The following is a 27583-nucleotide window of genomic DNA, read 5'->3' on the forward strand; positions in this document are numbered from 1 at the left end:
TTGTGACTCGGATTATGTGTGTACCATCTGTTACAATGTATTGTAAATGGTTTAAACCATTAGGGTTTAGTGCTAGTGCCTGTAGTGTGCCCATGATCCTCATTTTGAAGGATTATATCGAATGACATTATTCTCTTGGGTAACGCCAGTGGCTAGAATTGTTTTGAGTGTGCTAAATTCTCATTCTTTCCGTCTATCGTTTCCCCCTTCCTTCCTCTCGCCTTCCTTCCCTCTCCCCTCTTCCTGTCTCTACCCCCCCCCCCCCCCCGCCCACATCTTGCTCCCACTCTCTCTCTCTCTTTTCTCCTTTCTTTAATAAGAACAAGTGGTTGACACTGAGTAAAATAGGAACAAAGTTTTATTTACACAACAATATATATACTACCCAGTAGACACCTACCGGATTCCTGCTTGGTCGGTGCCTTACTGGCTAACCATATATTCAGGGCAGCACGGTAGCACAAGTGGATAGCACTGTGGCTTCACAGCCAGAAGTACGATTCCACACTGGGTCACTGTCTGTGTGGAGTCTGCACGTTCTCCCCGTGTGTGCGTGGGTTTCCTCCGGGTGCTCCGGTTTCCTCCCACAGTCCAAAGATGTGCAGGTTAGGTGGATTGGCCATGATAAATTATCCTTAGTGGCCAAAACGGTTAGGAAGGGTTATAGGGTTACAGGGATAGGGTGGAAGAGAGGGCTTAAGAGAGGTTCAGACTTGATGGGCTGAATGGCCTCCTTTTGCACGGTATGTTCAATATATACACTGGGTAATTGAGATACCCCGCCCCTAGCCGGGGAACTCTTATTCCGCAAGCACGGGGAAGACGGTCATTCCCACCCCTAGGTCCAGTGTGGGATATTACACTTTCTCCTTGCTCCCTGCTTCCAACCCCATACCCCCCCCCCCCCCCCCCCCCCCATATTGATGCTCAGAGAGACTAGCTGTCTCGCTCTAATATGCAGATTTGCCAAAAATGGGCAGGATTCATCATGAGATCGCATTAGAACTTGCAAGGTGTTGCGAGCTGGGTAATTCCCAGAAGCGGGGTCTCCTGTCTTTTTTCGGCCACGTTGTGCCGCAGTGCACTGCATTTCGGGTGTGCAGCATGACGTTCGATTGTGCTCACAGTTTTTGTCTCCCATATCTATAAAGTGATGTACTTGACTTAAATGAGATACAAACTAAAGGTTCACCAGATTGGTTTCAGGAATGTGAGGATTGTCATATGATAAGAGGCTGAGTAAGTTGCGTCTATTTTCTCTGGAGTTTAGAAGAATGATAGATGATCTCATTGAAACATTCAAGATTCTGAAGGGACTTGACTGGGTTGAATTGGCAGGCTATTTTCACAGGCTAGGGAATCAAAAACATGGGGGCACAGTCTCAGGATGAGAGGTCGATGAAATGAGAAGAGTCTTCACTAAGGGCTTTAAAATTCTCTATCCCTTAGGTTGGGTATATTCCCTCCATCATTGAATATATTTAAAACTGAGATTGATAGATTTTTGATGACTCAGGGATTTGAGGAATATGGGGAGCAGAAAGGGAAGTGGAGTTGAAGCCAAAGATCAGCCATGATTGTATTTAAGTGGGAGAGGCAGTTCGCGGAGCTGTATGGTTTACCCCTGCTCCTATGTCTTGTGTTGTTAGGTATGCACTCACTAATTAAATTGGCCACCCTCCAATTTAGGTATTTATTTCTCTGTATTGCTCTTCTTCCTTTTCTGTAGTTGATCTATATGCTATGATAACCTGATCACCGTTCCCTAAATGTTTCCCTGCTGACTCCTAATCCAGTTGACTGACCTTATTGTCCAGAACCAGATCCAACAATGCATTATTTTTCATTTGGCTGGAAACATTTGAAGAAGAAAATTCTCCGAAACACACCTCTCTTTGCCCTTTGCAGTATTACAAACCCAGTTTATATTAAGATAATTCAAGTTGTCCATTATCACTGCACTATAGTTTCTGTACTTCTCTGTGGCCGATAGATCACACCTAGTTGTGTAATGATATCTCTATTGTTTCTCAACTTTAACCAAATAGATTCTATCCCTCACTCCCCTCGGTATTTGAATTTTTAATGATTATTGTTGTGTTTACCGGATGTATTTTTGATAGCTTTGTTTAGTTGTATTTGTACCTTGCTGATATTTCCTTTGCTAACACAGCATTTAAATGACCGTACAGCTATGTGTTAACAAACCTCACTTTTTGTGTCAACATTGAGTAAAACACATGTGTAAAAGGAAAGGCTGCTCAGTTAGGTATTTTTGAGAGCTTCCCATGAGCACTTGCTGAAAATGTTACAGCAGATGTCCTGTATTGTACCATGAATATTTGAAGATTTCATCCTGGACACACGTGTGTATGTGCACAGACAAACACAGACACGCGTGTGTTAAAACTAGTTGTTTAAGGATCTTTTGGATTGACACCTTGGATAGTTTCAGATTGGGCTGGGTTATCTTTCCAAATTCTGCATAAGGTGACTTAAAGATAGTGACAGATGATGTATCTGCTCTTCGAGAGTCAGCAGTTGCGGGGTTGATTTTTCAAGATGCTGCCCATGCCATGTGGCTGGTCAGACTAGTAGGGCACAAACTTGTAGAATGGCTGGAGAAGGAGTGTGTACACTCAGGGTCATTCTGATCGCGCACGCAGACTCTCCTTTTTTTGACTGGCCTCGAGAAAAATTGTTTCTTCAAACATTAAAAAAAATCCCAATTAAGGGGCGATTTAGCTACCCTGCACATCTTTGGGTTGTGTGGGTGAGACCCATGCATACTTGGGGAGAACTTGCAAACTCCACACAGACAGTGACCCAGGGCTGGGATTGAACCCGGATCCTCGGCACCGTGAATAGTTTCTTAAAAAATGAAGTGGTTTAGTTTTCTCACCCCATTATCTTTCCTACACAAACATGGCCATAGCAAAATGATCTCAGGCCCATTGTTTAGAAATTATTAAATTATGGCTGAAAGAGATTGATTGATTGATTTAGTGTCACATGTACTGAAGTACAATGAAAAGTATTTTCTTACGGCCAAGGGAACGTACACAGTACATACACAGATCTTCTGTCAGCCAGAGACTATCCTCTGAAGTACCCTTCTTGCCATCAGGGATTGTCTTTCCTGCCTCAATGCTCTGAGCTCCAATGCTTCTTCCTCCATTGAAGAGAGGATCACCTTGTATGGCTTGCCACTTCCAGTTCCCCAAGAGCTCCCTTCTCGGCACGGTAGCATGATGGTTAGCATTGTTGCTTCACAGCGCTAGGGAACCGGATTCGATTCCCGGCTTGGGTCACTCTCTGTGCAGAGTTTGCAGGTTCTCCCTAAGTCTGCGTGGGTTTCCTCCGGGTGCTCCGGTTTCCTCCCAGTCCAAAGGTGTGCTGGTTAGGTGGATTGGCCACGCTAAATTGCACCTGAGTGACCAAAAGTGAGGTGGAGTTGCTGGGTTCCAGGGATAGAGTGGAGGTGTGGGCTTAGGTAGGGTGCTCTTTCACGGACTGGTGTAGCCTCGATGAGCCAAATGGCCTCCTTCTGCACTTTAATTTCTATGATTTTTCTTGCAGATATTTCTATTGTTACTTGCCTGTCAGAGACACACACCATGTCTATATGGGTGCAGTTTAACAGCATATCGTATTGCCATATGCGGCCAATCAGTACTGACAAAAGCCAACTCTGCCTGACTAGTGTTGTCCTCAGAGAAGCTAACCACCAAAAAATTTGACAAACAATGCTGCTGCCTTGACATTATTACGGACTGCTTGAGCGCATCCTTCTTCAATTTAATTTAATTTTCAGACCTATTTAATGCTGTGAACTTGTGCATGACAGTCACCTTTCCAGAATAGTGTTGTTATGGCATGGAAGAAGGCCATTTAGCCATCAACTCTGTGCTGGCATCCAGTCAGTCCCATTCCATTACTCTGTTCCCATTTATTTTCCTCAAATGCCCATGCAACTTCCTTTTCAATAGAAGGACACAAGAATTAGGAGCAGCAGTAGGCCATTCGGCCCCTCAAGCCTGGTCCACCATACAATAAGGTTATGGCTGATATGATTGAGGACTCTCCTTCACTTATCTGTCTGTCCACATAACCCTTGACCCCTTGTCAATCAAAAATCTAACTTGGCCTTGAATATCTTAAATGACCCAATATCTGCCCTCCAGAATGAAAATTCCACAGTGTAATACCTAAAATCATTGATTGTCCCCGCTTTCACCACGGCAGACAATGAGTTCCAAATCATCACCACTCGCTGCGTAAAAATAAGTTTTTCCTTGTATCCTCCCTTCATCTCTTGCCCAAAATCTTGTATCAGTGTCACCTATATTCATTTGACTTAGTCTTGTATCCATAGAATCCCATATAATTCCACAGTGCAAAAGGAGACCCTTCAGCCCATTGAGTCTGCACTGACCCTCCGAAAAAACACCATACCTAGGCCCACTCCTCCACCCTATCGCCATACTTAACCTGCACCTCTTTGGATTGTGGGAGGAAACCGGAGCAGCCGGTTGAAACCCATTCAGACGGGGGCGAACATGTATCCACACAGTCACCCAAGGCTGAATAGAACCTGGGTCCATGGTGCTGTGAGGCAGCAGTGCTATCAAATCACCTTGCAATTTCCTTTACTCCATAACCCCATATTCTTCCGCCTAACCTTGTGACTAAGTTACCTCATGCCTGGAATGATTCTGGTAAATTTCCTCTGTACTCTCTCAAGGACCGTGCTACGGGCAGCACGGTAGCATTGCGAATAGCAGAATCGCTTCACAGCTCCAGGGTCCCAGGTTCGATTCCGGCTTGGGTCACTGTCTGTGCGGAGTCTGCACATCCTCCCCGTGTGTGCGTGGGTTTCCTCCGGGTGCTCCGGTTTCCTCCCACAGTCCAAAGATGTGCAAGTTAGGTGGGTTGGCCATGATAAATTGCCCTTAAGTGTCCAAAATTGCCCTTAGTGTTGGGTGGGGTTACAGGGTTATGGGGATAGGGTGAAGTTGTTGACCTTGGGTAGGGTGCTCTTTCCAAGAGCCGGTGCAGACTCGATGGGCTGAATGGCCCCCTTCTGCACTGTAAATTCTATAAACTCTATGACCCATGCATCCTTCTTAAAGCACGGTGATCAGAACTGGATTCAATGTTTGAACTCTGCCCTAACCCGAGCATTGTAAATGTTACTTTATAATGATAATTCTAAATTTTCAGTCCAGAGGTAATCATCAGTCGAACACCAAATAACTTCAAAGAGCCCTTTTATTTGCCGCGGGGGCTACACAAGTGTAACTTCAAAGTTACAGCAAGTGAAGACAATTTTTTCTTAGTTAGAGTTGACTATATATTATTACAAAACCCCTCAAACCTTTCGATCATTAGTCATACAATTAGCTCATTAAACCCCTCCTTCATATAATTATTTCTTCCCATCATTAGTAATACAGTTAGTTCACAAGTTTCATAGTATAGCAATTCTTTATCGAAAGTCCTGAGGACTGAAGTTCTCACAAACAGTTACAGACTCCCACGGATAGTTCACAGGCTTTCCAGACAGCCAAGGCCGTGATAACGCCTTCTCACAGAAGCAATTCATTTCAAAATGCACGTACACATTTTGCGCAAACTTGACATTCCATTTCCCATCAAGCTCTGATTTTTAACTTGACCAAACTCTCATTCCATTTCCCATTAAGCTCTGATTCTAACTTGAGCCAAACTCTCATTCCCCCCTTTTATCATTTAATGATAACTTCTAATCCATAGCCACTTGTCTCAGTCTTTCCCATTCTATCTGTATTTCTATCATTTTCCTCCTTCCCTCCGCATCTTCTTAGGCTTACTTCATGTTGCTGTATTAACTGTTGAGGAATTACTGCTGCACTGACACTTTTACACAAGCATTTCATTTGGAAGCTAAATATGATTATTACAAGTATTACAACTCCCAGGACCACTAATCCATGCACCAGGTAAGACCCCCATGATCCGCCAAACAACCAATCTAACCATCCCCATCCCCCTCCTGATGTTTCATGCAATTTCTTAACCTCCTCGCGGATATGATCCACGAGGTGGGTGATGTTCTCCGAGCTATCGGGGATATAGGTGCAACATTCTGAACCAATCAAGGCACATGTCCCACCTTCGTTTGCAAGGAGGTAATCTAGGGCCATTCGGTTTTGCAGGGCTACGGTTCTTACTGCTACCATTTCATTACTCATCTCAGCCAATGCTTCAGCGGTGGCGTTTGCTACCTCTTCCAAGATTTTTGCTACCTTCCTTATTTCTTTTATTGCAAGAGCTACCCCTATGGGGGGAAGCAGGATCCCAAAGTATCGCTGCGTTTCGGGTATCTCTCTCTTTGGTTGCTTCATTATTTGGTGATGGTCGCCTAAATTGGCGAGGTGGTATATAAAGGGGACTACATACCCCAGATAGCAGGATCCCGTCCAATTCTCTGGCAGCCAGGGGTATGCCTTGTGACCACAAATAAAGTACATCCCATTGTATGAAGTCAGTTTTTCAACGTCAAACCCGTCAGCCATCAGGGAGCACTTGAAGGAACCTGTCCCGTTAGCGTATGGGACGTCTAGGGTACACCCATAAAACTGAGGAGATGTATATACGGGATAGATTTTGGGTGTGTTAGCCATTACAAATTTGTGCTTGCATTGACTATTACCTACGAATATTCCGTTAACCACATCCCGTACAAGCATATTATTCCCAGTGGTCTTCCCATATTGGTGATATTAGTGAGGGTAAGAAACGGAGGCTGGTGGGATCGGTTATAACTTGGCTGAAACTACATCTTAAAGGTGTTCATTGGATAGCCCCCTTCCTGCCAGGGTCTTGGGGATATGGAAAGAAATGATAAACTAAAAGCTGCCCGCCGTCTGGGTATCTTACTGTGGATGTGACTCTTATTATCCTAGGGGATTGGCGAGTACCATTCTGGTAAATATACCATTCTACTGTTTCTGCCAGATTAAGCGGAACGGGTCTGAGGGGGATCCCTCCCTTAGCATGGGTCGGGATATGCGTACATACCCAGCAACCAGAAACGCTCAGATCCTTTATGTACACATATGACATATACAGATACGTGTTTATGTGTAATTCCCTTTTCCGCCTCCCGTTTACGTTATGCCCTGTCCTTTGAAGGGTTGATGTTAGATCCTTTTCACTTTCCAGCCTATAAGGGTTGTCCTTCACTAACACATCTCCAAAACACCCTCCCTTATACTTTCGTCCTGGTGGTACAGTTTTATGCCTGTTTCTGCAATTATAGTCCCATCTACACTCAATCCGATGGCAGGACAATCTTCCTTCAGTTCGTCCATCAAGGAGCAGAGTTTGGTGTGGTCGTTGCACACAGGCCGAACATCCGTCCACCGGGGTCACGTTCCAGGATCCTCCTTCCTCAGGGTCGTGGTTGATGCAGCGCAAAGTGTCGTCCTGACACAAGTGATGGACTCGTTTTCCGCTGCCTCCACAGGTTCTCTGCTTGGCCTCCCCACTTGCCTCCAAGAGTCCCAGCAGGACTACGGTGATGGATACTTCATCCTACAGGGTGGGTGGAACTGTAACCTAGGGCTTGGAAACAAAAATAGGTTACTTTTCATTTTGCTTCAAGGCCTTACAATGATGGATGTGGATCCAGGCATTTTTCCCTTCCACCTTTACTGCAGTTGATGTGGTAGGTAGGACTTGGTAAGGTCCCTCCCAACGAGGTTCCAGTCCTTTCCTAATCCAATTACGAATCAGGACATACTCTCCCGGATTAATTGTGACAGAACTGGACAAGGGAGGTATTTCCTCATAAGCAGCTCGCACCCGTGAATGGAGGCCTTTCAATACCTTAGTTAAAGTTATCACATAGTTGGCCATTTCAGTAGTCATGTGGTGGAATTGGACGTCCTTGGGGTTTTCTTGATCCCAGGGAGTTCGAAAGGGTCTGCCGGATAGAATTTCGGCGGGACTCAGTCGTGTCTTTCTGGCCGGGGTTGAACGTATCCGGAAGAGGACAATAGGCAATAATTTGAGCCAAGTGGCTCCAGTCTCTGCTTGTAGTTTTACCAGTTTCGTTTTTAATGTCCGATTAGCTCTTTCTACCATTCCTGTTGCCTGGGGTCGGTATGCGCAATGTAATTGTTGTTTTATTCCCAGCTGAGGACAAAATTCCTTATTGATCTGTCCCACAAAATGAGGTCCATTATCAGAGCTTAATCGATGTGGAATCCTAAATCTAGGAACAATTTCTCGCATCAAAACTTTTACCACCGTGGAAGCTTTGTTATCAACAGTGGGGTAAGCTTCTATCCACTTACTAAATACATCAACAATAACCAATACATATTTATAACATTGGCATCTTTCCAACTGGAGTGTCTCAAAGGGACCCTCCGGTAATGGGGTTTTACCCATTTCACAGGTTTTTGTACTCAATACCTCTATTTATGAAACCCAAGGTTCCAGAATGCTTTGCTTACTACTTTCTCAAAATGTCCTGTCACTTTCAAATATCTATGCAATGAACAATATTCCTGAAGAATATTTTGAACTGTTCCTTTAAGTCTACATTGTCTGTCCCCATTCTTTCTGCCGAAATGCATCAAACTTATCCATATTAAACTCCATCTGCCACTTGTTTGCCCATTCTGATAACCTATCTATGTCCTGTTGGTCATCCTGACTGTTTGCCACATCTCCAGGGTTGGAATCTTTGGCAAATTATGAATTATTTCTCTGCATTTTGATACCGAAATAATTTATATATGTAAAAATACAGTGGTCCTATCAATAACCCTTTGGGGAACACCATTGTCTGAAACAACCCTTCTGTCCAATTCAAAAAATAAAATCCCATAAACCAAAGACTCCTTTTTAAGGGTGTGTCCAGCACTCTGCATTCTCACTTGAATAAGACTGGCTTTCCCTGGAATTCTGACCCTGTCTCACCAGTACGTTTAAACCCTTCCGGAAAGCAAACTATATCTTTTAAGTTACCAAAGCAGGTAGCTATAATCAATGGTTTTTTAACTGGAACAGATATTTAAAATGAAGACAGAAAGACATGCCAAAACACGTATTTTCTCTGTCTGTAGTCCACAGCAGTCAAAAGTCAAAATGAAAATAAAACAAACCTTACAGCCACTGCTTAGCTCCACCCACAAAATGACATTACTGAAGCCATGTGGTAAGACAAAAACCTTTCTTAAAGGGACACGTGCATGACAGGTGTCACATTTACCACTTACCACCTCCCCTGCATTGAGGGAAAATTATGGAAAGCCTTTAGCAACCTGGGACACGAGCCATCTGGACCAGATGATTTATCCACTTTATGCATAGCCAGCCTTTCCAGTACATAAGTGCCTTTCCAGCTCTTATTATGATCCCAGACCAGACCCCAACAGTGGCTAGGATACGGGGCCAAAACCCCAATGTTTTAGTTTATCTTGAGAAATAATTATTCGCTCCAGGAGTGATTGCATGAAAAAGTTGTGCTTTGATATTTCGAAAACAAAATGTTATTATGAACACAATATTAAACTTTTAACTTGACACCTGAATACTACTGTATCATTTCCCATTAACGAACAAGAAAAGAAACATCTCTCTCTCAATCACATGAAAATTGCCCCTTAATACTACTGTACAATTTCCCATTAACGAACGAGAAAAGAAATATACAACTCTCAATCAATCTTACAAATCAGCAAGGTATAGAGTAATCCTTGCTTTATAAAACAGATTTGGCTCCGGTTGGAACCCATGCAGACTTTGGCTGAATATCTTCAAATAGTTGCTTATCTAGGTGGTTTTAGCCTCTTCCTTGTCTTCAGACAAGACAGAACTGCTTTAAAATGTTATTCGTTTTTTAAATTATCCTGCTTGGAAAGAAAACTGCCTTGACTTGTGGACTTTGTGGTAGCCAGATCAGACCTCCGCTCCTCTCCCTCCCAAAGCTTCTCCAACACTCACTGCCTCTCTGCTTTACTGGGCTTCGCAATGATGTAATCTATCCAAGCTGAAAACAAATTGGGCAGGATTCTCCGACCCCCCCCGCGAGGTCGGAGAATCCCCGGGGAGCAGAGTGAATCCCGCCCTGATGCCAGCTGCGTATTCTCCGGCGCCGGTTTTCGGGCAGGGTTCACACCGCACTGGTCGGGGGACGTTGGCAGTGGCCCCACCGGCAATTCTCCGGGCCTCAGTGGACCGAGCAGCTGTCCGTTTCTGGCCAGTCTGTCGGCGTGATTTAGGCATGGTCCCACATGGTGGGACCTGGCAGGTAAGTTGGCGGGGACGGTCTGGGGAGGGGGGGGGATCTGACCCCAGGGTGGCCTAGCACGCGATCGGGACACACCAATCTGCGGATGGGCCTGTGCCGTGAGGGTGCTCCTTCCTTCCGCGCCAGCCCCTGTAGGGCTCCGCCATGGCCGGCGCGGTGAAGAGAACCTCCCGTGCATGCGTCAAAATACACCGGCCAGTCTGCGCATGCACGGAGAATTCTGCACTTTCGGGGGCTGTTGAAGCCGGAGTGGTTGGTGCCGGTTTTCCCGTCGGCATGGGGTCTTAGTCCTCGGAAAGGAGAATCCCACTGATTATCTCTGCAAAAGCACATGAACTCCCATGGCCCTCCCAGTCAATCCAGATTCCTCTGGCTAATTTCACCTGCAGTTTTCTAGAAACAAGACAGTAGCTGCAATGCCATTTGTTCTGCAACGTAGCCATGACGAACAGAGGCTGGACAGAAATGGTATCTCTGTGAGGAAGGAGGGAGAGAAGGCATATCCTATATGGCCCTACCCAGAAAGTGTCTTCCAGAGAACCACTCATACAGTGTAATGAGCTGAGAGCAGTGCTTAGGAGGCTACACTTCAGAAATAGTTAGTGGTGGAGTTGCATCTGTCGTCTGCTTCATGACTCCTCAAACCCGAAAGAGTACGACCCTGGCAGTTGCAGTGAGGGTCACCATCAATCTTTATCTATACAACAAGATCTTTTCAGATGGAGGCAGGTGACATTAAAATCCAAATCAGTAGTATATATTAAGAAAAGTAGTAGTCCAAACATCAATCCCTGGGGAACCCAACTGTATGCCTTCCTCTTGTCCACAAAACAACTGTTTGCTGCTGTGCTCTGTTTCCCTTCACTCATTCAAGTTTTTATCCATGATGCTACTATCCCTTTTATTCCACTGGCTTCTACTTACCTGGCTGGCCTATTACGTGGCAAACACTTTTTGAAAGTCCATATAACCGTATCAACCCTTTCTGCTACCTCATCAAGTAACTCAATTGGCTAAACACAATTTGCCTTCAAATATTCCATATTGGCTTTCCTTACTTGCTCTACTCTTGTCACCAAGTGACTGTAAATTTCTAAAACCTTTCCCAGAAACAATGATTATACAGATTGGCCTGTAGTTGCTTTGTTTATCCTTGCAACCTTTCTTGGACAAAAGTGTAACATTTACAATTCTCTGATATTCTGGCACAATACTGTAGGAGGATTGGAAAATTATGACCAGTACCTACACAATTTACATCCTTGCTTCCATCAGCATCCTGGATGCATTTTATCCAGTCCTGGTAATTTATCATTTAAGTACATCTAGGCTTTCTCATACCTCCTCTTTATCAATTTTTAAGTCACGCAGTATCTCAACTACCTGCTCATTCACTTTAACTTTTGCAGGATCACCTTTCTTGATAAAGGCAAGTGCAAAATACTCATGTAATATTTCAGTCATGTCCTCTGCTTCCACACATGGTCACTAATTGACCCTCACTTTACTATGCTGTTTATTTTAATGGCGATGGAAGACTTTTTGGATTCCCTTTCATGTTAGCTGTCGGTCTTTCATAACCTCGCTTTGTGTCTCGTATTTCCTTTTTCATTTCCACCCTGAGCTTTCTATATTCAGCATGGTTCTCATATTTATTAAATGGTGATGAAAAGGACCAGAGAAGTTTCGCTGTTGAGAAGGGAATCCGAGAAGGTGTACAGATGAGAGGAGGTTAAAAAATTGACCCCAGAGGAAAGGTGTGTTATGGAAAGAGGGGAGTGAAAATTAACTACTTTATCCTCTCTTATCAGTTCATCGGCAGCAGTGTTTTTGAATGATTTTTAAAGTAGGTTATGGCATATATCCCCAGTCCCTCAGTTTCAGGGCTGATAATGCCTTTAGCTTTTGATAGCATTATTATCCAAATTGAGATTCTTGAGCCGGGAAGCCATTGTCTTGGCAGGCCCTCTGACTCCGCTGGAAGGGCAAACTTATGAAGATGTAAATGGTATACATTTTCCCCTCAATGGTCCACTTTTGAAATGGATTTGGACTGCCCCAGGTGTGGGGTGGATCTGTTAATAACTGCAGGCATAATAAGTTTTGAACTGTAAACCTACCAGTTTAGTGATTAGAATGTCCTTCTAATTAGGTGTTTCTACAATGATGAGAGGGAGGATTCTCTTGTTCATGTAATCCCTGTTGGCAGCATCCAGAATAAAGGATCAATACTGTAATCATGTGACTTTCCGCAGCTATATTTTTGGTTCAACAGAAAGTCCATCTACCCATTATACACCCTGCTTTCTCCCATCCACCACTATTGCATTCCACTCAACTTCCATATCCTTCCCTCCTTATTGCACCTAACCCTCCAGTTATTCTTTCCCTTAACCCGCCAACTTGCATTCTATTTTAGCTTTCAAAGGGGAAAATTGGCAGATGAAAATTATATTTGGAAGTATTTTAAATGATGCGCAATCTGGTCATCAGCTTCTCACAAAGTCAGAGTGACCAGTTTATAGAGAAACCATGTGATGGAAGAAATGGTGACACAAAATGTGTGACAAAAACATGATCGCAGAAAGTTGCAAACAGGAAATATGTACTAATGTAAGATTTTTAATTCTTCAGAAATTGTTGGATAATTCTGTTTAAGGCCAAGTTGAATCAAATTATGTAGTTTTATTTTAAATTAGGCTTGCAAAGCTATGTCGACTCATTTCAGTTAACTATTGTTATATGGATGCGATTCAGTGACTGGGCTGCGCTCGGTGTGGATCGGGGCACACCGGGTGAATAGTGGGAGGGGATAAAATTGCAATTCACCCAGCTTGCTCGCGATGGTGAGTTCTAGATTATGTCCAAAAATGGCGAGAATATATTTAAACCTAATTTTCATGAATTGCAATCTCATTAACAAGATTGAAGTCTAATGCAGCGGCCTTTCAGGAATTGCCTGACTCCCCAGCGGGAGATCATGTGGGTCGTTTAGTACAGCTTTTCAAAACGTGAAGCTGGCACAATGACTACGAAGGGGAAGTGTGGAGCTGAATTGCCCTTTGCATTTTCCGGCATGCAGCTCAAGGGCATTCAGAGCTGCTGCCCCAGTGTTGGGGGCGGGACTTGGTCGGGGGCTGAAGGGTTCCAGGTCGGGGGTCGCCCCTGGACTGGTGGAGATGAGGAGCTTTGGATCTGTGAGACCTTCAAGCTATCTTTAAATATTGTGGAGATCCATTAAAGGGGCAACCATAGCTTCCACTTTTCTGTCCCACCAGACTCTTGCAGGACAGAGTCCTGCTGCGGCTTCTCTCCTGAAAGTGAATTTCACTCCTTTTAATTGTGAACAGCCTCTAGCTTCACAGCTGAAGGCTATTTCAAATGAGGAATTAGCCTTGTTAGTTATGAGAGCACTTCACACTCCTCACCTCTCAAGAGCCTCCTCGAAGGCACATGTTCCTTGCCTCAGAAGAGGATGAGTGAACTGCATGTCCAGCAACCGTTGATGCCTGACCAGTGTGCATGAACTCGAGGAGCATCAGCACCATAGAGGCAGTTGCCAATGAGGTATTGAAATAATAGTCTTTTATCTCCTAATTAACCTGCAGCCTCGCCAGCTACACAACCCGAAACCAAACTCTGTTCTTGTACAATGCGGCCTTCGTTTTATTGAAGGCCATCTGCTTCCTCGCCAGTTCCACTCCGATGTCCTGTTAAATTCTCCCACTTCCAATCTCGTGTTGCTTGACCCGCTTCACGACCCACTCCTCCTCCCGAAAGCTATGAAATCGAATAATGACTACCCATAGTGGATCAGTTGATTGAGGCTTCTGCTGGGATGTTCGATAGATCCTGCCTAGCTCTGGAGGTGTTGGGAGTCCCCCCCTCCCCCATCATCTTCCCAAACATCTATGAAAAATATCCAGTGGGATTTTGGGCCCTCCACATCCTCCGGCAATCCCACGACACAGAGTTTCTGCTTCCTCGAACTGTTCTCAAACTTAGCCCTCAGACTCTGATCTCGGCCTCCAGTGAGGCATTCACACCCTTCAACACCTCGCCCTGCTCCTTCACCGTCTCCAAAGTCTTTTCCAACGTTTCTCAGATGGGACCCAGAGCCTCCTTGATCGACTTTCAAAGTTGATCGACTTTCGAAGGGTTTCTGACATCACCTTCCACTGTCTCTTAAATTGCATATCAAACTTTTGCCAGTACACCAATAAGCATGTCTGCCGTGAAATAGTGGTCGCAGCCACTGGAGCTGCCTCTGCCATTTTCTCTACAGAGGAACCACACGAAGCCTTCGAGTCTGTCGACGAATTTTCATTCGCAGGCTTCTTGCCTCCAGCCTTTAACATAGAACAGTACATAGAACAGTACAGCACAGAACAGGCCCTTCGGCCCTCAATGTTGTGCCGAGCCATGATCACCCTACTCAAACCCACGTATCCACCCTATACCCGTAACCCAACAACCCCCCCTTAACCTTACTTTTTTTTATTAGGACACTACGGCCAATTTAGCATGGCCAATCCACCTAACCCGCACATCTTTGGACTGTGGGAGGAAACCGGAGCACCCGGAGGAAACCCACGCACACAGGGGGAGGACGTGCAGACTCCACACAGACAGTGACCCAGCCGGGAATCGAACCTGGGACCCTGGAGCTGTGAAGCATTTATGCTAACCACCATGCTACCCTGCTGCCCCCAAATTGGCATTTTTCCGAAATAGGCTCCTTGTACCTTCAGTTGGATCGGATATTTCCACCAAAGCACTCCAGAAACAGGGCAAAAGAGACCAAAAAAGCAAGTACCTCGGGGGAGCTACCTAGTGCATGACCTCTCTCTACATGCTGCCATCGTAAGTCCCCTGTGATGTATTTTAATAGTGAACATTTCACTGTGACAGATTTCCATTCCCACTAGCTACAGATAGTGCTCCCCACACCTCATGCAGTGCCCACTCAGTGATCCTCACTCTACTTGATCTTCCTCTGTGATCCACTACTATATCTAAGTGTGTCCCCACGATGCACATCAGAGGTGGAGGCAGTCTGCTGCTATCTGTGCCCTGTGACTTTACTGCCCTTTGTGGATGTCCTCTGGAGGGCCTGGAGTCAGGGAGGGGCAGGGGGGTGCTGACGGCATCCGACTAACCAGTGTCACCGGCGTTGCCATGCCCTCCTATATATGCCTGCTGCCCCTAAAATGTGCCAGTGGCAGGAGGGGGGATTTGGAAGAAATGGAGACCGCAGTATTCTTGCTGGTGAGCCCCAGGTTGGACTCTAGTGCTTTCTCCACCCTGGCGGTGCCCATGAGATCCTGGGAGCTCCATGAGATGGAGGAGCAGCTAGAGTGAGCTCCAGATGCCTCTGAGTTATCTGGTCCTGCCAGAGTTGGAGGCTCCCCTTTGTCTGCACAACAGACAATGGTGTTGACACCCTCAGCGATGCTGCTTAGTGGCTGGGCTATGCTCTGCAGATCCAACCTGCATCTGGGACATGACCCTCAGTGACTGGGACTTGACGTCGAGGCTCTCAGGCATGGTCATCACAGGCTGAGCTGCGCCTTTGACACGTTCACTCAAGATGCGGACGTTGTGTTCCAGGTTTTCCACTGTGGTCACCTTCTCAGCAGTGTTGGCCTCGGTGCCATGCAATGCCAGCACCATCTCCTGCAGCCTTTGGACTCCTACAATCAACCTTCCAGTCACTGGAATGTCGCTGACACCCCCTCCTGCATCTCACGGCTGTGTCCTATCATGTGTATCAGCTCTAGGACAACCTTGTCCAGAGACTTGGCATCTGGCTGGGACCCAGCTATGACCTGGGATCCAGCAGACATCTAACTGCTGTCTCCCTTGGATGTTCTGCCTTCATCTGATGTACATCAGCAACAAGTGCTCACCAGATTGTGTCCCTGAAGCCTGTCCACTAATGTCGCCCACTGAGGTGTGTGCCTCTGCGTAAGTGGAAGGTGTGGGTGATAGCTGTGATGCCTCATTGGTATCAGCGACTGGTTTAGCTCAGTGGCAGACAGCTGGTTTGTGAACAAGGCCAGCAGAGCGGGTTCAATTCCCATACCAGCTGAAAATTCTGAATTCTCCCTCTGTGTACCCGAACAGGCGGCGGAATGTGGCGACTAGCGGCTTTTCACAGTAACTTCATTGCAGTGTTAATGTAAGCCCACTTGTGACGATAAAGATTATCTATTATTTTTATATTTAGGGTCTTCTCGGAGCACTTTGATGTTCTTTTGGGTGATGGGGAAGATAGCCCAGCCTCATCAGGTGGTGATCCTGCGAGACAATGGGCATGTAGTCAGTGAGAGGGAATGATTGTTAGACATGAAGAACTCACTTGAGACAGGTCATCTGGGTGAAGGGGCAGGCACCTCACTGGCACAGGCAAAACTCTGCTGGTGACTGCTCTCTCCGCGGGCAACCCGCAATTTCCAGGGCCCATTCCTCAGAGAGTGTGAGGCCTCGAATCCTCCCTTGAGGGGGACAGGGTGCCCTGCCTCTGATCCACAGCGTCGAGAAGCCTTGAGGTCGGCATCCCCAAAGCGAGGAGCAGGTCTGCGCACTGCAATGCTTGTGTGTTGACTGGCAGTAAGTGGTGAGGGAGCGTTTAAAAGCAGCTCCCTCTTGATTGCGGAGAGCTCCTGAGGTGCAAGTCGGGCGAATCAGATGGCGAGGGAGCCAGTAATGTTGAGAATCTTGTGAGGGCTCATTTTTGGCACTAAGTACTGTTGAATATGGGCCGCAATCTCGTCAATGCAGCCGTCATGAAACTCCCTGCCAAATGCGCCAAAAATGGACTGAATCGTGCCCATGATACCCTCCATAATAATTCCACATTGAGTTGGATTGGATTTGTTTGTTGTCATGTGTACCAAGGTACAGTGAAAAGTACTTTTCTGCGAACAGTTCAAACAGATCATTTAGTACATGAAAAGGAAATGAAATAGAAAGAAAATACATAATAGGGAAACACAAGGTACACAATGTAAATGCATAGACACCGGCATCGGGTGAAGCAAAAAGGAGTGTAGTATTAATCAGGGCAGTCCATAGGAGGGTCATTTAGGAGTCTAGTAAGTGGGGAAGAAGCTGTTTTTGAATCTGTTTGTGCGTGTTCGCAGACCTTTGTATCTCCTGTCCCGATGGAAGAAGTTGGAAGAGTGAGTAATTCACTCCGTATATTCAACCTATTATACAGCTGCAGATCTGAATTATTTCAAAGTGCTCTTTTTCCAGAATCCAGTGTTCAAGGTGTAAAATATGTGGTTGTTTGTTAATAAAAAGAGATTTTAAAAAATGTTTATCAATTAAACACTCTTTCTCACTGATACAAATGACTCATTTAAAGGACTTTTTTTTCTCTCTTAACTAGTTCAACTTTGTGGGAAGAATTCTTGGACCCAGGGGGCTAACAGCAAAACAACTGGAAGCAGAGACAGGATGCAAGATTATGGTACGAGGAAAGGGTTCAATGAGGGACAAGAAGAAGGTGAGCCTGATGTAACTGGATGGTTTTGAATTAGCTTTTTCCTCAGTCCACATGTACACACACTAATTCTGGAACAGTATTCCAGTAAACTCTAATCTCAGAAAAATAATTCTTCATTTGGTTTCAGGATAACTCCTTGTACTTGCCCCAAAATGGAATATTTCTCGAAGTGGAACAAATAGCTCAATCTATGAGACTTAATGTTATATGTTGTGTTCAACACTGCCTTGCTGATTAAGGCTGTGTACCAGATCAAGCTACCACTTCGATTTTTTGCTGCAGTTGGGATGTTTATTCACTATTGAATATATTGAACTTGAGCTTGGAGAAGAGACTAGCAATACAGTTCAACTGGTCCACTAAATACTTGTCTATCTTGTCACCTGATTAGAAGGGCAGCTTCGATGCTCCTCTAGAGTATTTTGCATTCATTATGTAATTTTGAAAGCTAAGGTTGCTGTAATCAATTTGTTTATTATGGATAGAAAGTGGGAACAAGCCATGTCATCCTCTATTAAATCACATGATATTATTTGAATAGTTTGAATATTTAAGAAGGGATTGAACGTATAAGGATACGTTTGAAGATCTAGCTGATGCTGTGAAAATATCCAACTCATCAAGGTTGAATGACAAATTGCTATCCTGGAAATTTTGCTCATTTATCTTGCGGTCAGAGAAAAAGTTAAACCCTTATTGTTGAAGTTGTGGTTATGCAGAATGGATAAGTTGATAGAATCAGTGATGATGGATAATGTGCATGGTGCATAATGAATTGTTTTGATGAGCCACATGGGCACGATATTATGAACCAAAAAAAAATTCTTGCCCTGTATTATTTACAAACAAGATGTGTTTAAACCAGTTTATTGGTCCAATGATGTTTGTTTTGTGTGACTACCTGAATTCCATAAAGGCTTTACTGCAATGGTTATATAAATCAGACTATTTTGTTTATGTGGTTAGGTTTATCAGCAAATTGTTTAAATTTAAACGCTACTGGGGCATCTGCTTTGCAAAATCATTGGTTCCCATTTATAATAACTGATATGCTGCTCACACAGTTTGAAATGCAAAAATAAAAGGTCAGATGATTAAAATTTAAAAAGTAGTCCATGAATAGAAAGCAGTGGAATTATTGTTAGTTCTAATTGGGATATAAATAAGAACAATGCACTTAAATAAGTTGAGCTCTTTGTAGATTTATTTAAAAGTGTAAAATAGAATGATTTGAGACAATAGTTTAGGTCATTTACTTGATTTAAGTTATGATGTGGAGATGCCGCATTCACCTGAGGAAGGAGCAGTGCTCCGAAAGCTAGTGTTTGAAACAAACATGTTGGACTTTAACCTGGTGTTGTAAGACTTCTTACTGATTTAAGTTAGTTTATGGGTGTTTTTTGAACTGGAGAAAGGTATAAAATTTCCTTCGATTTGGTTAGAGGACCACTGTTATTCTTGATCTATGATAATGATCTAAACTTGATCTGCAGGACACAATTTCAAAATTTGGATATAATGCGAAACTGTAAGGAGGATAGTGATAGACTTCAAGTGGGCACACAGGCTGGTGGAATGGGCAACCAATGGCCGATAAAATTTAATGCAGAGAGTGTGAAGGAGCGATAGGGAGGCAATATAGAATAAATAATACAATTTTAAAAGGAGCAGAGGGATCTAGGTGTATACACCCAAATCATTGAAGGTGGCAAGACGGGTTCAGAAAGTTGTAAATAAGGCATATGGCACTCTGGGTTCATAACTAGAGGCATAGGGTACAAAACCAACTTCATAAACCTTCATGAATCTTTGTAAAACACTGGTTGGCCTCAAGTGGAGTACGTGTCCAATTCTGGGTAAGGAAGGATGCAAAGACATTCAGGAAGGTACAGAAATGATTGATGAGAATGGCTCAAGGGGTGAGGGACTTGGGTTATGTGGTTATATTGGAGCAGCGGGGGTTGTTCTCACAGAGAAGAAGATGGAAAGGAGATTTGATAGAGGTGTTCAAAATCACGGAGGAATAGATGGGAAGAAGCTGATACCATTGGTGAAAATGCAGGAAGCAGATGTCTCCGATTTTAAGGTGAATGGCAAAAGAACCAAAGGTGATACAAGGGAACACTTTTTTTGACCCAACCAGTATTTAGGATCTTGAATGTACTGCCAGAATATGTGGTGGAGGTAGATTCAATCGTGGGTTCCAATGGAAATCAGATAATTATCTGATGAGAGAAACTTGATAAAAATAGTGTTTTAATAAATTACGTGAAGAGAAAATAATTGCAGGGCCATGTAGAAAGGATTGGGAAATTGAGCTAGCTGAACTGCTCTTGTAGAGAGCTGGCATGGACATGAAGGGCCAAATGGCTACCTTCTGTGCTGAAACCATTCTACGATTACTTATTCAATTATTGGTCAGCACAATTATTTTGCACTCGGAACTGAGAGCATTTATTCCTTATTAATATTGGTACTGCATGTCCAGTGAAATTTTCCAGGATATTTTAAGGACCCTTAAACATTAGCAGTTATTATGAAGGCGAAACTTTCAACCCTCTTGCTGAGTCAGAAGGTTCTGGGTTCAAATCACACACCAGGTTTTGAGCACAGTAATCAAGGTGGACACTGAGGGAGTGCTGCACTGTCAGTGATGTAATCTTTCAGAAGAGATGTTAAACTGAGGCCCCATCCATTCTCTCGGGTGAATGTAAAATATATACCACGACATAATTTTAATGAGGAGTAGGGAAGTTGTCACAGGTGCCCTAGCCAATATGTATATTTTAATTAACATCGCAAAAAGATTATATGGTCGTTATTACATTGCTGTTTGTGGGAGGTTGCTGTGTGCATATTGGTACCACATTGGCATATTGGGGCCTCACGGTAGCATGGTGGTTAGCATCAATGCTTCACAGCTCCAGGGTCCCAGGTTCGATTCCCGGCTGGGTCACTGTCTGTGTGGAGTCTGCACGTCCTCCCCGTGTGTGCGTGGGTTTCCTCCGGGTGCTCCGGTTTCCTCCCACAGTCCAAAGATGTGCGGGTTAGGTGGATTGGCCATGCTAAATTGCCCGTAGTGTAAGGTTAATGGGGGGGATTGTTGGGTATACGGGTTAAAGTAGGGTGATCATTGCTCGGCACAACATCGAGGGCCGAAGGGCCTGTTCTGTGCTGTACTGTTCTATGTTCTATGTTCTATTTCCTACATTATAACAGGGATTACAGTCCAGGAGTACTTCAGTGGCTGTGATATGGTCATGTTGTACAAATTCAAGACCATCTTATAATGAAAGCTAAGGGCTGATGCTAGGATTAAACAGTTTTGAAGTCTGAGACTAAATTTGATGGTTTTGATCTTTATGTGGGCCAATAACAGGGAAAGCACGGTGGCACAGTGGTTAGCACTGCTGTCTCACAGCACCAGGGTCCCAGGTTCAATTCCGGCCTCAGGTGACAGTCTGTGTGGAGTTTGCACTTTCTCTCCGTGCCTGCGTGGGTTTCCTCCGGGTGCCCACACCCCCACCTTGTTCCCATAACCCAGTAATCCACCCAACGATTTTGGACACCTAAGGGAAATTTAGCATGGCCAATCCACCTAAACTGCACATCTTTGGACTGTGAGAGGAAACCGGAGCACCCGGAGGAAACCCACAAGTTGGGAGATGTAAAACTGAGACCCTATGGCTCACCACTGACAAGTCTTCAGTTACATAAAACCTTTGTTAGGTGTATCTGGAGTACTGCGTGCAGTTTGGTTCACTTACCGTAGGAGGATATTATTGCCATAGAGGGAGTGCAACAAAGGCTCACCAGGCATATTTGTGGGTTTGCAGGACAGTCCAACCAGAGCTTGGGGAAACTTGGCCTGTATTCTCCAGAGTTTTGACGAGTGAAAAGATCTTATTGAAACCTACAAAATACATAAAGGGCCAGGTTAGATACAGGTAAGATGTTCATTCTAGTTGGAGAGCCCTGAATGAGGGGGGCACAATTTCAAATTAAGGGGGAAGCCAATTAGGACCAAGATAAGGAGAATTTTTTTTTACTCTTGAGGGTTGTAAATTTTTAGAGTTCTGGAGAGCTGTGGAAGCTCAGTCATTGAAGATTTTGAAAGCAGAGACTGATTGCTTTCTAAATAACAATGACATAAAGGGATATGGGGATAGCGTGGGAAAAAGATATTGAAATGGATTTTTAAAAAATCTTTATTGTCACAAGTTGGCTAACATTAACGCTGTAAAACTCCACTAGCCGTCACACTCCGGCGCATGTTCGGGTACACAGGGAGAATTCAGAATGTCCAAATTACCTAACAGCGTGTTTTTGGGAACTTGTGGGTGAAACCAGAGCACCCGAAGGAAACCCATGCAGACACAGGGAGAATGTGCAGACACCATGCAGTGACCCAAGCCAGGAATCGAACCCGAGACCCTGGAGCTGTGAAGCAACAGTGCTAACTACTGTGCTACCGTGCTGCCCAGTATTGACTGGCAGAGCAGGCCCAATGGGCTGAATGGCCGACTCCTGCTCCGTTTTTCCTAAGAAAGCATATGTGGCAAGTTTATAGAGGTAATATCCATTGTAGACATCTAATTTAGGGGCGGCGCAGTGGTTAGCACTGCGGCCTCACGAGGTCGAGAACCCAGGTTCGATCCCGGCTCTGGGTCACCGTCCATGTCAAGTTTGTACATTCTCCCTGTGTTTGCGTGGGTTTCGCTCCCACAACCCAAAGTGGATTAGCCATGGTAAATTGTCCCTTAATTGGAAAAAATGAATTGGGTACTCTAAATTTAATTTTTTAAAAATAATTTATAATGGAAAAATTGATGTAAGAGGCATGGTAGCACAGTGATTAGCATTGTTGCTTCACAGCGCCAGGGACCCAGGTTCGATTCCCGGCTTGGGTCACTATCTGTGCGGAGTCTGCACGTTCTCCCAGTGTCAGCATGGGTTTCCTCCGGGTGCTCCGGTTTCCTCCCACAGTCCAAAGATGTACGGGTTAGGTGGATTGGCCAGGCTAAATTGTCCTTAGTGTCCAAAAAGGTTAAGTGAGGGTTACGGGGATAGAGTAAATATATGGGCTTGAGCTTGAGTGGGGTGCTCTTTGTAAGGGCCGGTGTAGACACGATGTGCCATGTGGCCGCCTCCTGCACTGTAAATTCTTTGATCTGTCCTTTATTGTCTCTGTACCCTCAAACCACTGATCTTCTATGATCTGCCCCTTATTGTCTCTGTACCCTCAAACCACTCTGTACCCTCAAATCACCCCTGTACCTTTTCTATGTTCACCGCCCAATAACAAAATAACAGATTGGGCAACACTAGCGAGGCTGGTTTAGCACAGGGCTAAATCGCTGGCTTTGAAAGCAGACCAAGGCAGGCCAACAGCATGATTCAATTCCCGTACCAGCCTCCCCGAACAGGCGCCGGAATGTGGCGACATGGGGCTTTTCACAGTAACTTCATTTGAAGCCTACTTGTGACAATAAGCGATTTTCATTTTTCACTATGCCCCCGATTGCCTTTCCCTGTCCATAAGACACGCACGTCCTCCCCGTGTGTGCGTGGGTTTCCTCCGGGTGCCCTGGTTTCCTCCCACAGTCCAAAGATGTGCGGGTTAGGTGGATTGGCATTGCTAAATTGCCCGTAGTGTCCTATAAAGTAAGGTTAAGGAGGGGGGGTTGTTGGGTTACGGGTATAGGGTGGATACGTGGGTTTGAGTAGGGTGATCATTGCTCGGCACAACATCGAGGGCCGAAGGGCCTGTTCTGTGCTGTACTGTTCTATGTATGTTCCTCTGCAAAAACACCCAAAGAATCCGTGGGATCCTGCCCGCCCAAATAAAAGATGATATCATTTTATTAACTTTCACAAAGAAAGATTTGGGAAGGAAAACGGGGAGACACTGAAACAAATATAGAAACCTTGGGAGGATGTTCATCTTCACCAGTTGGACCCTGCCCGCCAGGGACAGAGGGAGGGGTGTCTGGTCAGATGTGCTCTATGCATCATAAAGGCCAGAAGTGCCATTGCCACCCCTGAAGAACTCAAGACCTGGGCCTCGATTTATCCAGCCGAGCGTCCAGTACACAATTTGTCCCCTCCCAGGATTAGCTGGTGCAAGTCTAGATCGGGATAGAAGCCAGCAACTTGTTATTAAAAGCTCTATCATCACAGATATGCTGGTGCATATAAATTAACTAAGACCCCAGGTACCTGCCAATGACCCACTGACCATTACATACCTCCGTTCGGATCTATCAGAATCTCAGCCGCCAAAAACGATACTCTCATTTTAATCAAAGTCACAGCCACCCGGGCCCTACTGTTAAATCTGAATGAAGTACTTACCTCACTCAGCCCTTCCGTAACCTTGTCTGATCTTTAATCCACAAATGGGTATCATGCAACAGCACCACATTAGTCTTCTAACTCCGGAGTATGCACATTCGCTCTGTGTCTGTGTGGGTTTCCGCCGAGTGCTCCAGTTTCCTCCCACAAGTCCCGAATGACATGTTTGTTCAGTGAATTGGACATACTGAATTCTACCTCGGTGTAGCCAAACAGGCACTGAATAACGAGAGGATTTTCACAGTAAGTTCATTGCAGTGTATTATGAGATAAGTTTAAAAAGTAGGACCTCAAAGGTAGTAATCTCAGGATTGCTACCAATGCCACGGGACAGTCAGAATAGAAATTCAAGAATAGTCAGAATGAATACGTAGCTTGAGAGATGGTGCAGGAGGGAGCGGTTCAGATTTTTGGGACATTGGAACCGGTTCTGGGGGCGTTGGGACCATTACAAACCGGATGGTCTACACCAGGGCCGGACTGGAACCAATGTCCTAGGAGGTGCTTTTGCTAACACTGTTGGGGAGGTTTTAAACTAATGTGGCAGGGGGATGGGAACCAGATTAGGAAGTTAGAGGTCAGTAACGAAGCAGCAACTAAAGCCAGTAAGGTACGAGACTATAAACTCAATGTGACTAAGGGGAAGAGTAGACAGGGAAGAGATGATGAACGCAAAGGTGGTCTGAGGTGCATTTTTTTAATGCGAGAAGTGTAGCGGGTAAGGCAGATGAACTTGGGGCTTGGATCAGTACCTGGGAATATGATGCTATTGGTATTACTGAGACTTGTTTGAGGGAAGGGCAGGACTGGCAACTGAATATCCCAGGTTATAGAGGCTTCAGGAGGGATAGAGAGGGAGGTAGAAGGGGTGGAGGAGTTGCATTACTCGTCAGAGATGATATCGCAGCTGTGATTAAGGAGGGCATGATGGAAGATTTGAGCACTGAGGCAATATGGGTGGAGCTGAGAAATAGGAAAGGTGCAGTAACATTGTTGGGACTTTACTACAGGCCTCCCAAAAGCGAGCATGAAGCAGAGGTACAAATATGCAGACAGATTATAGAAAAATGTAGGAGCAATAGTGTGGTTGTGATGGGAGATTTTAACTTCCCCAACATTGAATGGGATTTGTGTAGTGTTGGAGGCGTAGATAGAGCAAAGTTTGCAAGGAGCATCCAGGAGAGTTTTTTAGAGCAGTATGTAAATAGTCCAACTCGGAAAGGGGCCATACTGGACCTGGTATTGGGGAATGATCCCGGCCAGGTGGTTGGTGTTTCAGTCGGTGATTACTTTGGGAATAGCGATCACAATTCCGTAAGTTTTAGAATACTCATGGACAAGGACAAGAGGGGTCTGTAAGGAAGAGTACTAAATTGGGGAAAGGCAGAGTATCACAAAATTCGGCAGGAGCTAGGAAATGTGGATTGGGAGCAGCTGTTTAAGGGTAAATCCACATTTGAAATGTGGGAGTCTTTAAGGAAAGGTTGATTAGAGTGCAGGACAGACATGTTCCTGTGAAAATGAAAGATAGAAATGGCAAGATTAGGGAACCATGGATGACAGGTGAAATTGTGAGACTAGCTAAGATGAAAAAGGAAGCATATATAGGATCGAGGCAACTCAAAACTGATGAAGCTTTGGAGGAATATCGGGAAAGTAGGACAAATCTCAAACGGCCAATAAAGAGGGCTAAAAGGGGTCATGAAATATCTTTGGCTAACAGGGTTAAGGAAAATCCCAAAGCATTTTATTCGTATGTAAGGAGCAAGAGGGTAACTAGAGAAAGGATTGGCACACTGAAAGACAAAAGAGGGAATTTATGTGTGGACTCAGAGGAAATGGGTGAGATTCTTAATGAGTACTTTGCATCGGTATTCACAAAGGAGAGGGACAAGACGGATGTTGAGGCTAGGGATGGATGTTTAAATACTCTCGGTCAAGTTGTCATACGGAAGGGGGAAGTTTTGGGTATTCTAAAAGACATTAAGGTGGCCAAGTCCCCAGGACCGGATGGGATCTATCCCAGGTTACTGAGGGAAGTGAAGGTCGAAATAGCTGGGGCCTTAACAGATATCTTTGCAGCATCCTTGAGCATGGGTGAGGTCCCGGAGGACTGGAGAATTGCCAATGTTGTCCCTTTGTTTAAGAAGGGTAGCAGGGATAATCCAGGGAACTATAGACCTGTGAGCTTGACATCAGTGATAGGCAAACTGTTGGAGAAGATAGAACATAGAACAGTACAGCACAGAACAGGCCCTTCGGCCCTCGATGTTGTGCCGAGCAATGATCACCCTACTCAAAGCCACGTATCCACCCTATACCATGCAACCCCCCCTTAACCTTACTTTTTAGGACACTACGGGCAATTTAGCATGGCCAATCCACCTAACCCGCACATCTTTGCACTGTGGAAGGAAACTGGAGCACCCGGAGGAAACCCACGCACACACGGGGAGGACGTGCAGACTCCACACAGACAGTGACCCAGCCGGGAATCGAACCTGGGACCCTGGAGCTGTGAAGCATTTATGCTAACCACCATGCTACCGTGCTGCTCTAAAGATACTGAGGGATAGGATCTATTCACATCTGGAAAAAAATAGACTTATCGGTGATAGGCAGCATGGTTTTGTGCAGGGAAGGTCATGTCTTACAAACCTAATAGAATTCTTTGAGGAAGTGACAAAGTTAATTGATGAGGGAAGGGCTGTAGATGTTGTATACATGGACTTTACTAAGGCGTTTGATAAGGTTTCCCATGGCAGGTTGATGGAAAAAGTGAAGTCGTATGGGGTTCAGGGTGTACTAGCTAGATGGATAAAGAACTGGCTGCGCAACAGGAGACAGAGAGTAGTGGTGGAAGGGAGTGTCTCAAAATGGAGAAGGGTGACTAGTGGTGTTCCACAGGGATCCGTGCTTGGACCACTGTTGTTTGTGATCTACATAAATGACCTGGAGGAAGGTATAGGTGGTCTGATTAGCAAGTTTGCAGATGATACTAAGATTGGTGGAGTTGCAGGTAGCGAGGAGGACTGTCAGAGAATGCAACAAAATATAGATAGATTGGAGAGTTGGGTAGAGAAATGGCAGATGGAGTTCAATCCAGGCAAATGCGAGGTGATGCATTTTGGAAGATCAAATTCAAGAGCGGACTATATGGTCAATGGAAGGGTCTTGGGGAAAATTGATGTACAGAGAGATCTGGGAGTTCAGGTCCATTGTACCCTGAAGGTGGCAACGCAGGTTGATAGAGTGGTCAAGAAGGCATACAGCATGCTTGCCTTCATCGGACGGGGTATTGAGTACAAGAGTTGGCAGGTCATGTTACAGTTGTATAGGACTTTGGTTCGGCCACATTTGGAATACTGCGTGCAGTTCTGGTCACCACATTACCAGAAGGATGTAGATGC

The 27583-nt window shown here is 45.0% G+C and overlaps 1 protein-coding gene across 11 annotated transcripts in view; it reads left to right on the forward strand.

Annotated features, from left to right (window-relative positions):
- The window catches only part of LOC119969669 (protein quaking), a 659721-nt gene that overhangs the window by 335139 nt on the left and 296999 nt on the right, over positions 1–27583 (forward strand). For all 11 annotated transcript variants that reach the window (XR_005461444.1, XM_038803637.1, XM_038803646.1 and 8 more), the window contains exon 3: positions 17703–17819. Coding sequence is in view for 10 of the 11 variants with exons in the window: in XM_038803637.1 (XP_038659565.1) it covers positions 17703–17819 (117 nt within the window). In the remaining variant the exon portion in view is untranslated. The remainder of the gene's footprint in view (positions 1–17702; positions 17820–27583) is intronic.

The sequence above is a fragment of the Scyliorhinus canicula genome, chromosome 1, assembly GCF_902713615.1.
Source record: "Scyliorhinus canicula chromosome 1, sScyCan1.1, whole genome shotgun sequence".
Lineage (NCBI taxonomy): Eukaryota > Metazoa > Chordata > Chondrichthyes > Carcharhiniformes > Scyliorhinidae > Scyliorhinus > Scyliorhinus canicula.